Source organism: Erpetoichthys calabaricus, chromosome 1 (assembly GCF_900747795.2).
Source record: "Erpetoichthys calabaricus chromosome 1, fErpCal1.3, whole genome shotgun sequence".
Taxonomy (NCBI): Eukaryota; Metazoa; Chordata; class Cladistia; order Polypteriformes; family Polypteridae; genus Erpetoichthys; species Erpetoichthys calabaricus.
In genome coordinates this window covers 82,478,150-82,492,614 of record NC_041394.2, presented here as the reverse complement: position 1 = coordinate 82,492,614, position 14,465 = coordinate 82,478,150, and the positions used below count along the sequence as shown (strand labels likewise).

Sequence of the window (14,465 nt, the reverse complement as noted above, 5' to 3'; positions counted from 1 at the left end):
TTTTTGTTTTCTCTGTGGCTGTGTCGTTAGCTATGGGCTCAGATTTGTACAGCCTAAGCAAACGGCTGAGTCTGGTACATCTAATCTGTGTTTTCTGTGGCTGTGTTGTATCACACTGGTAGGCAATTCGTGACATCCGGTTTACAACGTTCTCGTTTCTGTGTTTTCTGTGGCTGTGTCGTTAGCTATGGGCGGGCTTGCGGCAGTGCGCGTGCGCTTCGATGCGCCCATCCGGTTTACAACCTTCGGTTAGTAATATGGATACCACATCATCAGTGAAACAAGGTGGAGGCAGTGTTATGGCATGATCATGCATGGCTGTGAATGGAAGTCAGTCACTGGTGTTTATTGATGATATGACTGCTGGCAGAATTAGCAGGATGAATTCTGAAGTGTACAGGGTTATACTGTCTGTTCAGATTTAGCCAAATGCTGTAAAACTGATGGGACGACACTTCACATTACAGATGCACAATAAGCCAAAACATATTGTGATAGCAAACCAAGTGCTACTGACCTCAACCCAATCAGAAATGCATTTCACACTTGCTGAAGACAAAACTAATAGCAGAAAGTCCAGCGAACAAGCAGCGACTAAAGACAGCTGCAGTAAAGGACTGGAAAAGCATCAGGTCAGGGAGTATGCACTGGTGCAGCACATTGTTGCACCCACCACACAAGGAAACAGTCCAATCCCAACCTCCAGAAATGACCATCTATCTGCTCCAGCCAGGTATTACACTGACGTCCCCTTGGCCTGGTCCAGCCACTTGGGTCCTCAACAATGACGATCATGTGAGCTGGATCACACATGGAAAGATGCATCACATGGCTGTAGTGCTGTAACTGACACTCCCTCACAATGCAGGTAATGTTCCTCATTCGGGACTGCATGAGCAACCTCTTATTCCAAACAAAGTCTAACCAGCAGTACCCAATGATTCATTGAAAGGAGACACATTACCAAAGGAGTCCAGTCTTTATCTCAGGTCGCTGGATACCATTCCATGTTTTGTAACCATATAGCAAAAGAGGAAACACCAGGACTCTAAAGACTTGGACCTTCATCCTTTTGCAAAGATATTGGGAGCACCACACACCCCTTTCCAGCGACCTCATGACTCCCAAGGCCCACCCAATCCATCTGCTGAATTCATAGGAAGAGTCACCAGAGACATGAATGTCGCTGCCAAGGTAAGTAAACCACTCGGCGAGGCTGACATTCTCTCTGCAGACAGACATACTGCTGATGGCTGTGCCCAAGAGGTCATTAAAGGCCTGGATACTCTCAAGCCCAGACACTCAGACTCCTCACTCAGTCTCCTGACAGCACCGATCAGAGCCTCCGTTGACATCACGAAGATCACAGCATCATTGGCAAAGTCAAGATCGGTGAATCTTTCTTCACCAACAGATGCCCCACAGCCGCCGGTCCCTACAACCATGCGCAACATCTAGTCCATGCAAGCATTAAACAGAGTAGGAGCAAGAACACACCACTAATGAACCAGAATCAAATGGGAAAAACACAGAGGTTTTGCCTCCACTCTGTACAGTGCTCACAGTACCAGTGTACAGGACACCCATGATATCCAGCCACTTTGGGCGATCCTGCAAAGTCTCAGGATGTCCCACAGGACAGCTCATTCAACTGAGTCAAACCCTTTACAAAAATCAATAAATGTTGTAAAGAAACTCTGCCGATATTTGCATTTGACAACCCTCAGTAGCAGGATGTGGTTGATGGTAGACTTCTTAGTCATAATTCAGACTGCTCAGGTCGCTGGTAGCTGAGTAAGTGATCACGGATCCTATTGAGGATGACCCTAGCAAGGACCCTAACTGGCACTGAAGCAGTGTTATTCCCCTGTAGCTGCTGCAATCCAAGTGTTCACCCTTCCCTTTCCAGATAGGGACAGCAAGTTCCATTTTCCAGTCAGTTGGGGCAATGGCATCTCCCAAATGGAAGCAAAGACTGCTTGCAATGCCAGGAGGATAGCCTTACCACCAGCCTAGAGATGTTTACCCAGGATACCACAGATCCCTGCAGCCTTCTCTGTCTTCAGCTGGTTCACCACCTGTGCAATCTCAGTTGAGACTGGGTGGTTCACAGTGAATTGGAGGACCAGCCTCAAGAACTGTGAACCCAGAGATATCCAATGTCCTAGCCGAAAGGGTTATCTTTAAATGGCAGCTCAAAGTAGGCAATCGAGCGGGTCACAACTGTAGCGTCATCCGTAAGGACTGTTCCATTACCCGCCCTGACAGCGGCTCTCTGAGGAATGGAATTAGATTTGCAAAATGTTTCAAGTCCTCTGTAAGCAGTCACTAAACCATAGATGGTGTATCACTTGCTCACAGAGTCTTCTAACAAATGCCACCTTATCTGCCCTCAAAGCCCTTGCAGCTGTCCTTATCAGTTCCCGGTACAGACCAGAGTTGCCATCAAGCTGTGTGCTTTAACTCCTCTCGATGATATCCAGGGTGCCATGCGAGATGAAACAGCAAAACAACCCTCAGCAATCTTCAGAGTCTTGTTACGGAAGGTCTCCCACATCACATTAAGATCAGCAACTGTACCTAAATCTGCAGTTTCTTCAAAAACTGGGAGCAAACTCATTTGAAACAGCACGATCTTGGAGTTTGGCCAGGTCCAGCCTCATTCTTCTTGTAGGTGGTAGCCTACTGGACCTAAGCTGGATCTTCAGAGTAGCAACAACACCACACAAGGCCATGGGTTCCAGACTTCAGGCAGTCATAGACTGTAAAGGATTTTCAACCAAATATTGAAAATTATGATTATATGTGTTATGTTAGCTTGTCCAAATACTTTCAAGCACCTGAAAATGGGGGGCTATGCAGAAAAATGGGTGTCATTCCTAAACGGCTCATATAATATTTTTGATAAACCCTTTGAATTAAAGCGGAAAGCCTACACCTCAATCACATAATGATTGCTTAATTTCAAACATTGTGGTGATGCATAGAGCCAAAATTATGACAACTGTTTTACTTTTCAAATACTTAATGGACCTAACTGTACCTACTGTTATTGTAATGTCTATCTGTCTATCCGCATAAAACAACTTGGTTCCCAGTGGACCAATTTCTTGAATTCTGGCACATTCGTTCTTCCAAAAAAATGTTGGTTAAGTTCAGTTTTCGCTGAGATATCTCAAATATATAGGGCTATAGCACTATAGGAATTTTTGCAATTTCAAAAACTTCCACTGAAATGAAAGCTCACTTTTCCTTCTGCTTTAAACTTCACTTTAAACAGTGAATAAACATATACTCAGTATTTAAGTTACATTAAAACAACCACACTAATACAATATCTACACATTAGAATGATTGAATATTTCTCTCATTCTATAATTTTCAGCAAAGTGCTTCTAAACTTGGCTATCCATCATAGTCTGTTGCATTTTGAGACTTCACACTTTACCTCTCCATCAGGTACAGCAATTCCTTCAGAAATTGTATGCCTCAGAACTACAGTTAATCATAAACCCTCCACCCCCGACAATTAACAACAGTACATCAATCAATTTTAAAATCCCCAGGAGATGGAATCTGGCGTCTAAGAAAGTGATTTCCGTTGCCATAAACTAATTTGGGCTTGGTTTTTAAGCAAAAAATATATTGTAAAACACTATTATAAACATCTATTTTATGTCCTATAATATTACATGCAATCACTGTACATTCCATTTCACGGTTATATTTAATAAACAAAAAATACAAAATGTTCCAACTTCAAAAGCAATTAACTCATCTTTGAATGCACCTAATTATTACAGTATGTGTACATTTCCTCACTTTTTTACTCTCAAGAAGTGCTGCTAAAAACATCTAAAGGGATCTTATTTAATACTTCTTACAGTGCATCCGGAAAGTATTCACAGCGCATCACTTTTTCCACATTTTGTTATGTTACAGTCTTATTCCAAAATGGATTAAATTCATTTTTTTCCTCAGAATTCTACACACAACACCCCATAAGTGAAAAAAGTTTACTTGAGGTTTTTGCAAATTTATTAAAAAATAAAAAAAATTGAGAAAGCACATGTACGTAAGTATTCACAGCCTTTGCTCAATACTTTGTCGATGCACCTTTGGCAGCAATTACAGCCTCAAGTCTTTTTGAATATGATGCCACAAGCTTGGCACACCTATCCTTGGCCAGTTTCGCCCATTCCTCTTTGTAGCACCTCTCAAGCTCCATCAGGTTGGATGGGAAGCGTCGGTGCACAGCCATTTTAAGATCTCTCCAGAGATGTTCAATCGGATTCAAGTCTGGGCTCTGGCTGGGCCACTCAAGGACATTCACAGAGTTGTCCTGAAGCCACTCCTTTGATATTTTGGCTGTGTGCTTAGGGTCGTTGTCCTGCTGAAAGATGAACCGTTGCCCCAGTCTGAGGTCAGGAGCGCTCTGGAGCAGGTTTTCATCCAGGATGTCTCTGTACATTGCTGCAGTCATCTTTCCCTTTATCCTGACTAGTCTCCCAGTCCCTGCTGCTGAAAAACATCCCCACAGCACGATGCTGCCACCACCATGCTTTACTGTAGGGATGGTATTGGCCTGGTGATGAGCGGTGCCTGGTTTCCTCCAAACATGACTCCTGGCATTCACACCGAAGAGTTCAATCTTTGTCTCATCAGACCAGAGAATTTTCTTTCTCATGGTCTGAGAGTCCTTCAGGTGCCTTTTGGCAAACTCCAGGCGGGCTGCCATGTGCCTTTTACTAAGGAGTGGCTTCCGTCTGGCCACTCTACCATACAGGCCTGATTGGTGGATTGCTGCAGAGATGGTTATCCTTCTGAAAGGTTCTCCTCTCTCCACAGAGGACCTCTGGAGCTCTGACAGAGTGACCATTGGGTTCTTGGTCACCTCCCTGGCTAAGGCCCTTCTCCCCCGATCGCTCAGTTTAGATGGCCGGCCAGCTCTAGGAAGAGTCCTGGTGGTTTTGAACTTCTTCCACTTACGGATGATGGAGGCCACTGTGCTCACTGGGACCTTCAAAGGAGCAGACATTTTTCTGTAACCTTCCCCAGATTTGTGCCTCGAGACAATCCTGTCTCAGAGGTCTACAGACAATTCCTTTGACTTCATGCTTGGTTTGTGCTCTGACATGAACGGTCAACTGTGGGACCTTATATAGATAGGTGTGTGCCTTTCCAAATCATGTCCAATCAACTGAATTTACCACAGGTGGACTCCAATTAAGCTGCAGAAACATCTCAAGGATGATCAGGGGACACAGGATGCACCTGAGCTCAATTTCGAGCTTCACGGCAAAGGCTGTGAATACTTATGTACATGTGCTTTCTCAATTTTTTTATTTTTAATAAATTTGCAAAAATCTCAAGTAAACTTTTTTCACGTTGTCATTATGGGGTGTTGTGTGTAGAATTCTGGGGGAAAAATTAATTTAATACATTGTGGAATAAGGCTGTAACATAACAAAATGTGGAAAAAGTGATGCGCTGTGAATACTTTCCGGATGCACTGTATATTACCTTCTAGCCAGTGTTGTTTACTGGCCTAGTTTTTGTGGTTTTATTCTTATAATGCCCAGTTTTGAATACATGTACGGTGCTTTGAAAATTGGAAAAGTGCTCTATATATAATATGTATTATTATTATTATTATTAAACAATAAACAGAATTATTCAAACTTAACACTTTGTTAGAAAACTGTGTCCTAATGTTGTTTTGATGAAACAAGAACTACAATATAAAACTGAAAAGCTACAACAGTTTTATGAACATTCAAAGAGAACTGTATATAAAGAAATAAAATGCACACTTTAACTACATCTCCTTTTATATATTAAAAAACAGTAACATAAAAAAAACCTGTGCAAAATGATTTGTAGCCCACTTTCAGACTTTGCTGCTTGTTCTCTACTGGATGATGCTAACACCAACAACTTCTTATGGTTCTGTGAAAAAGTACCTCTCCCGTCCTAATATCCTCTGACCATTAGACAAAATCTAATACTACAGAAGGGGATCCAGAGTGAACACACAATAGTTTTTAAATCATTGTTTTCCTTATTCAAGAAACAAAGTTATCCAACAACCGAAAGTCCAAAGTCCATAAATTAAAAGTAAAACTGATGCACTGATTATGAAACCTTTTGAAATCTGCAGTCTGGTCTGGCTGTGTTCAGTCAGCAGAGTCTAACTATCAATTAACTTTGGTCAGCTGTTTCAGTAAATAACTCTAGGGGCAATGCAGGTGTTGGATAAGCTTATTATTTAAGTATAGGCAGTAATTTAGAACTGGTTTTATATATCTACTCTTGTTTCCTTTATCTAATATTACATAATAGTCTAAAGATCAGAAGCTGTTCGTTGTGACAAATCTATAAAACAGGCTATCATGAAGGGGGTAAATACTTTTTCACAGCACACAAAAAAAGAAGATTTAAAATACTAAACCATGCCACGTTGGTAGGTAACACATTCAAGACTGTGTCAGGTCATTTCAGTGAAGGCTCATTAGATGTGATCCACTTATTAAAATACTAGAGAACTGAACCAACACATTCTATTACATTTTTATAATGGAAATGTGTGTAAATGTTACCTGTGCAGGGTGGCTCAGACCGAAAAAAAAGCTCTCTCCAGGATGTGTCAAGAAAACTTGCACTGTAGCGAGTATCAATGGAGCCCAGATACTTTGCAACAGGGTGTGAACCTAATAGGGGAAGGAAAACATAAGTTGCAGAGAGGACCCTGGATAGTCACTTCATTTCTTGGACAAGTCATCATCATGGGTATGAATATTCATGTCTCCCAGGTTTAAGTGCTTAAAATACACTAAATAACACTGGAATTAGTCTATATATTCTCAGTTGGAAGAAATGGAGGTACCCTTTTAATTATAAATGTAGTTTTGCAATTTGGTCACTGTTAAGTAAGAGTTTCAATCTGAAAAGAATGAGTTTCAGAAAGCTTTTAGCTATACATCTGATTTGTGATAAAAATATCACAACAAGTCACTGCTTGGCAATACAACTTTATAATCAAACAACTGTCCAAGGCCATTGTTACAGTGCATGACTTTTAAAGGGGTTTTCTTCTTTAGCCTTCACTTAAATAATCTTAGAGTTGTTAGGAGTTATGGCAGGTGGCCACTGATCACCAGTCTTGTAAAACAACACTGTGTAAAATAAAAATGCCCATCTGTCCAATGTTTCAAGTTTGCTGGAACACAACAAGATGTAAAAAGGAAAAAAAAGACAGACCCAGACTGCAACTAAACACATAATACCTTGAAAATTAACAGACTGCCATTGGCACTGTCAAGAAGCACATTAATTGCTTTTCAAAATGCAGTGAGTTTACAATACTTTGGAAATTTTAAATTGTACTGAGAAGCTGTGAACCAGTCATGTAACCCATCATCCACTGAGACTTCTAATTGTTTAATGTGACATCCTTGAAAGCGATGCAATAGAGCAACTGCAGTTGGTTAATTCTGATGTTCTCTCTGCAAAAAAATTGTGTAGTTAGCCACTAGCCTAAGACCCAACTCTTAACTGCAAAACATTTATACTTGTTTTTGGTAATAAAGAAGTCAGTCAATTGAAGGGAAACATGCTTTGAATTATACTCATTCAGTTGAAAGTTTACAAGAGTTTACACAGAGAACTCTGAAAGCTTGTCTGCTTTAATAATCAAAAAAATTCTTAAGGTGCCATTACTAATCTTAATAGTGTTCAATCAGTTTACTTTAAAATTCAGGTTGTATTTTATGTGACTGTAAGAGCGAAAGCACACTTTTTACTCCTTAATAGTATGCTGAAAAGCTAAAGTATTTAATTAAATAATGATGGAAAAAAACAGAACACAAAAACTTAAACAGGGCCACTTCTTAAATTAAAACACCACACTAATCTACGCTGGATTTCATTCTGAAAAATGTAAAATTTTCCTTATTTACCTAAGCATGGTTTTAAAGTCACTGCTGATTAGTTGAACAGCCTCACACATTTTTCTTATGTTCAATTTTGCAGTAAAAATAAATCTTGTTTAAACCATTTTAAGTCACGCATTTTTCCACCCCAGAGCAAATCAGTTTGATTGGATCTTTTGCACTCAACTAAATTTAGTCAGTTGTGAGAGTTTTAATCACATGCAAGCACTGACCAAACACTATTGTCTCTAATCAACATACCATACCTAGTGGGATGATGAGAAATCTCATATAGGTAAGCCAGTCTGATGTTTTGTTGGTAAGATGATTTACATAGTAGTGAAGAATTGTGCTTAAACAGGTCTGACCACCTACAGCTGCTACCTTTACTGGCCGTGGCATTGAGGAGTTACAGTTACAGCTGCAAAAAAAAATTTAAATAAAAATTGTATTATTATTTACATTAACTGTTGTACATTTTTAATTTGCTGACAGAACTACCAAAGGGAAAATGTCCTTTATGTTATATTCATTAACATGAAAAACAATGTACACCTCCTCATTCCTCTTCACAGCATATTCAAAAACTTAGCATTCTACTGTCCTTTATTTATTTAATGAATTTGCTTTTCCCAATATACGGTTTCCCAAGAGAGTAATGAGCAACAAAGATCACTGAAGAAAACATATCAGAAATTTTAAACTAAATTTCCCTTGTGACATTTTTTGTTTTTTTAATGATGAAGTTAATGAACAGAATCAGTACATCTGAACAACATCAAATAATTGTGAACATTCAACATTACAGATGTTAATTTTTCAGCCATTCATAGTTCTTTGTCAGAATTTTCACCCAAAGACAAGCCATGACAAGCAAGCAAAAATGTTACCCAAGACTGAATTAAAATGCTAGTATTTATGGTAGATTTTGATAGCATTGTTCAAAGAGAATGAGCTGCTTTCTTAAAATTACTGTATATACATAAAAGGGACTTATGATGAGGAATAAAATACGCTATGTACATCTTCTAGTTAAATAAATATTAAGGCCAACCAATTAAAAAGCTTGCATTTTTTAAACCTCCCAAGAGAAATTTAGTTTGAGTGGTGGTTTTGTACTCTTAATTAAATCTGCAATACTTTAATGCAGTACTTTGTTGTTTTTATTCCAGTGGCTAAGGAAAAAAAAAAGTAATTTGCCTTTTTACTTTAATTAACCAAGCACTAATAATTGTTGTAGCTGCAAGGATTGTATGACATTTTCACATATATTGACTGCATTCATGTTGGAATAATTGACAAAGAAGCATGGAGCTCTTGTACATCAGTAGTTTTATTGTTTTTACTTTATAATTACCATTGCAAATGCAGTGCTTTTAGTGTCATTCTGTTTAGGAAACTGTTTAGTCTAACGGTGAAAACAGTTTGTGTGTCTTATGAAACAGTGATACAAGACAAAACAATAAATATTGCAATTAGCCCATCGTTTTAAAAGTGATATAAAATTCTTAAGCTGGATTTTGCCACTTCATAAGCACATAGCCAAACTCTCTTTATCTCTCTAAGTTAAATCCAACCCAGGTTCATTTGAGGCCAAAGCCTATCCTATTGGCACTCGGTGGAAGGCAGGACCTGGTCCGGCTCCTGTGCAAGCAACACATCCAAATTCATACTCACACTGGCCCACTTTGGAATAATACATTTAGTAAATACAATCAAATTAATCTAATACACACATCCTTAGGGATGGGAAGATGAAGCAGATTTGAACCCCAGACACTGGATTTGTAAGGTGACACTGCTACTCATTGCATTACTGTACTGCACCTATATCTACCTATATATAAAGGTTTACATTTAAATATAGACACCCAAATGGAAAAAAAACGGAAAACGAAACTTTAAAAAAAAAAAAAAAAAAATTACCCACAACAATCTCAGCCTTAACATGTCACTTACCGTATATACTCACGTGTAAGTCAGGTCTTGAAACCCGAAAAAATTGATCATAAAATCAGACACCAACTTATACACCCATTAAAAAATGTGATATCTTTTCTTTTTTACATCTTCTTGCCTCCTCCAATCTCACATCAGTTTCTCAGACGCAACAAATTTTGTTGCAGCAGCGCAGTTACAATTTCTTTCGCTACTTCAACGATGTTTAGTTTAAAACCAGCTTCATATTTTCTTTTGATTGAACACATCATCGTAGATAAGGGATGCTCTTACGATAAAGGTGTATGAGGGTGTGAGATACAAAAAACACAAATCAGTGCAAACGTTGCTTCGGAATAGTTCAGGTATTCGGGCACAATAGAGAGAGAGGTTAGGAGCACGTGCTGATACAGCGCATTGCCACACCCACATAGAAAAAAAAGGCAGTGTGCTCTGTGGTTACTCTCTCAGGTGGGTGTTACGATATAATCCCTTGCACCAATAGCGTGAGTTTTCTGAATTTGACTTATACGACCGACATTATAAAACACCAGAAATTATACTGTAAAATCAAGTTCCAACTTATCCGGGAATATATACGGTAACTGACTACATTGCCTTTCTGCTTAAAACTTCTTACAACTGTACTCCATACACAGCTTTGCAACATTCTTTCACGAAGCTGGGGATGGAGCAGGGGAACTTCATAAGCTTCACTCCCTATTAACTTGTTCAGTTACAGGTCATGCACTACTCTGGTCTAATCTGATTTAACACCATTTGTAAGGGTCAAGAGTGGAAATGTAATATGGATTCAGCATATTAAATTCAAGTTCCACATCCAGTTGTGCAGATGGAATGCATACATTATCTTTGTGTCTCTAAGGGTTTACTTTGGGCACTCCAATTTTCCTCCCATATACCCAAAGACATGCAGGTAAGAATGATAGGCCACTGTGTAAGTATGGATGCATATGCATTTAGCCCTTGGGATGTACTTGCACCATGTTCAGTACTATTCCTGCATTGTGCCCAGTGCTGGTGGGATTGATTTCAACAGCCCAGAACTCTGAATTGGAGTAGAGCAGATCTGGATATTTTGTTGTTTATTTATGTTATATTATGCAAGTGCACAGCAGGGAAAGAAACACATGATGAGCTTCTGGAGCAACTGCAGGTACTGCAACTATATTATAAGACCTTTAATAATAATAATAATTATTATTATTATACTAATACATTTAGTAAACACAAACAAGCAAACACACAAACTCTTCCAAAATGGTTTAACATTTGCATTGCTTTCATTGTTTTAGGGCAGTGATGTCTTTGAATGCAAACTGGGAAGATGTGTTAAAATGCATTTATTATGCTTAGTAACTGCTTGGCTGAATGCAGTAAAGATGAAATGGCAACAATGAAAGAAATGCAGAAAGCTAAGTGACACAGTAAATAAGCACAGCAAAAAAAAGGCAATACCAAGCTAGCAGCAATGCTAACAGTAACTGAAAATACAGCAAGTCTAACACAAACTTACAATTTCTGTATCCTGGTTAAAACTGCTGATAACACTGCCTGAATTTCAGCACTTGAATGGGTGCACACTACTGGCATCTTCTCTTGTTGAAGGAGCTCTGATACATACTGCATAAAGATAAGAAACACATTATTGTAAAGAATCATTTTGATATAAGAAACCGAATCACTCTTTATAATTAGTTGCTCTGCCCACATACCGCAGAAAGATTCTACACTGGGTGTTGCAGGGGGTGGAATGGTGCACTGGCATTTTGGCTGATGATACAGTAGTTTTGTTGTTTCAGATTGCTGCAACTCAGCACATGTATTCGGTGATGATACTATGATGATTCAAAAGGTGATTTGCTCCATGTTTAACATTACTAAAAATCATGTTGTACAATCACAAAACTCAAACACAAAAATTAGATTTGCTTCATCATAAAATGAATTGGAATAAATTTCTACGAACATCAAAATAGAAATTACTAATTACTTTTACTCACTCAGAACACAACATCCTCAGTTCTCTTTCTAATGTGTTCTGAACAAAAAAAAAAAAAAAGAAACCACCCAAAAAAGTGCAAGTACAGAAAATTATATTGTGTTGTGTCATGTTTGGTCATGGCTTGGTTATAGCACATAAATTTGCCTTTGCTTATCATGTATGTATACAACATGCTGCAAAAAGTTGCAATTGGTATTGCAAGCTTACAAGAGGACAGTGTCACTGTCTTTTTTAAAAAAAAAAAAAAAATGTAAAGCACTGCTTTGATATACAGTGGAACCTCGGTTCACGACCATAATTCGTTCCAAAACTCTGGTCGTAAACCGAGTTGGTCGTGAACCGAAGCAATTTCTCCCATAGGATTGTATGTAAATACAATTAATCCGTTCCAGACCGTAGAAACTGTATGTAAATATATACATTTTTTTAGTTTTTAAGCACAAATATAGTTAATTATACCATAGAATGCACAGCGTAATGGTAAACTAAATGTAAAAACATTGAATAACACTGAGAAAACCTTTAAGAGCAGAGAAAACTAACACTGCAATAGTTCGCGCTATAGTGCTAGGAACCGCTCTCGCTAAAAACACTTTTTTTAATGAGTTTTAAGCACAGGGGAAAAAGGAACATTTGAAAAATCTGTAATTTAATAAACCACCAAGAAAAGTAACATTGCAACAATGCAGGCTACGAACCGATCAGTGGAAACAGAAGTGAAAACAAAAACAAGCCTTCTCTACCTTATGTGTCCCTCAATCGCTCTGTGTGTGTGTGCGTGCGTCTCTCTTTTGCGAGCCTGGAGCGCCTGTGTGTATCTCTCTAGCGCGCTCCTGTGTGTGTGCGCGCCTCTCTCTCCCCTCCCCGCCTGTGTGTGTGTGTGTGCCTGCCTCTCTCTTTTGCGAGCCTGGAGCACCTGTGTGTGTCTCTCTAGCACGCTCCTGTGTGTGTGCGCGCGCCTCTGTCTCCCCCGCCTGTGTGTGCGTGCGTCTCTCTTTTGCGAGCCTGGAGCACCTGTGTGTGTCTCTCTAGCGCGCTCCTGTGTGTGTGCGCGCGCGCCTCTGTCTCCCCCGCCTGTGTGTGCGTGCGTCTCTCTTTTGCGAGCCTGGAGCGCCTGTGTGTGTTGTCACGCTTGGGTCACAGATTTGCACAGAGACACAAGAGGTTGTAGAAAAAAAGGAACTTTATTCAAAGCACTGCAAACAAACATTTGTCTCTTTTCAACAGTTTAAACGTGCTCCATGACAAGTCAGAGATGACAGCTCCACCAGGAGCACAGATTGTCTGAGAGAGAAAGAAGGAGAAGCAAGCAACCAATTTAACAAACTGAAAGAAGCCCGTGCAGGCTTTTTAAGAAGGCGGAGCACCGCACGAGAGGCATATTACGCGACACAGCCGGCAAGAAGGGAAAGGAGGAATGTGAAGGTAGTCTGTCCATGTTTCTTAGGGGTTTTCCCAGGGGCGTCTGTATTCTCTGGGGGTGCGATCAGCTTTGCAGCTCACAGTGTGTCTGTCTAGAGCGCTCCTGTGTGTGTGCGCACACGCCTCTCTCGCGCGTGCTCCTGTGTGTGTGTGTACAGCCCTCTGTCTCTTGCGCTGCCTCTGTGTGTCTGTGTGTGTGTGTGTGTGTGTGTGTGTGTGTGTGTGTGTGTGTGTGTGTGTGTGCGTGCGCGTTTGCGCGCTCTCTCTCGCTTGCTGCACAGGAAATGCACAGGGAGAGAATGAACCGAAAGGGAACCTGGCTTGTTCGTATACCGAGTGTTTGGTCGTGAACCGAGGCAAAAGTTTGGCGAACTTTTTGGTCGTAAACCGAGTTGTACGTGTGCCGAGACGTTCGTGAACCGAGGTTCCACTGTATAGTGCAATCAGTTTATTTCATATTTATTGCCTTGTATACACAGTACAATTACAATCCTGTTGTAGTCACCCTCCATGTGCATAGAAGAGAAAGAAGGACAATATGGATTGTAGAAATAAAAAACAAAGGTTTATTTGTCTTTATGGTTACAATGAAGTAGAAATGCAACAACAAGAAAAGAATCCTTGATCGCCACCTTTTTTGTCTCCTTGCATATAGAGCCACATGGGGCCCACTCCTGTGACATCATTGTGTAGGGTACCCAGTGAGCTCAGCCCACAGTTTCTTTCAACAGTTTTAATTTGCTGTGGTTGAAGTCCCACTAGCTACTGACCTTCATACTGGCCCCCTGCCAAAAACAATTGCAGAGTAAGCCACTTTAGCTTATACACCACCACTTCACAACTGAGACACTACATTATTTGCCTGAAAGTTACACTTGAAGTGGAACCAAATTACTAGCAGAACCCTGTCCAGTCAATGTTTTGTTAATCCTCCCAATTAGTTACTACTTTTACACAAGGCGGGAGGGCTCCCCCTTGGAGGTCCCCTTGAAATTTAAAGTGGACAAATACACGTGTTCGGCTCATTCAAACTTTGTGCGTGATGCGCTGATCAGTCTGCCTTCCTTCAACTACAGCACACTCCTGCTAGACTAAAGTAGCACAGGAATATCATACACCTCCTGCTGGAAACATCAGGGCCTGATAGC

General features: G+C 40.0%; 1 protein-coding gene across 2 annotated transcripts in view; it reads right to left on the bottom strand.

The window, feature by feature from the left end:
- Nucleotides 1-14,465, bottom strand: part of LOC114652606 (phosphofurin acidic cluster sorting protein 1-like) — a 142,511-nt gene that overhangs the window by 30,534 nt on the left and 97,512 nt on the right. For both annotated transcript variants that reach the window (XM_028802970.2, XM_028802975.2), the window contains exons 15-17: nucleotides 11,407-11,513; nucleotides 8,198-8,352; nucleotides 6,600-6,710 (exon numbers count right to left, since the gene is read on the bottom strand). In XM_028802970.2, coding sequence (XP_028658803.1) covers nucleotides 6,600-6,710; nucleotides 8,198-8,352; nucleotides 11,407-11,513 — 373 coding nt within the window. The remainder of the gene's footprint in view (nucleotides 1-6,599; nucleotides 6,711-8,197; nucleotides 8,353-11,406; nucleotides 11,514-14,465) is intronic.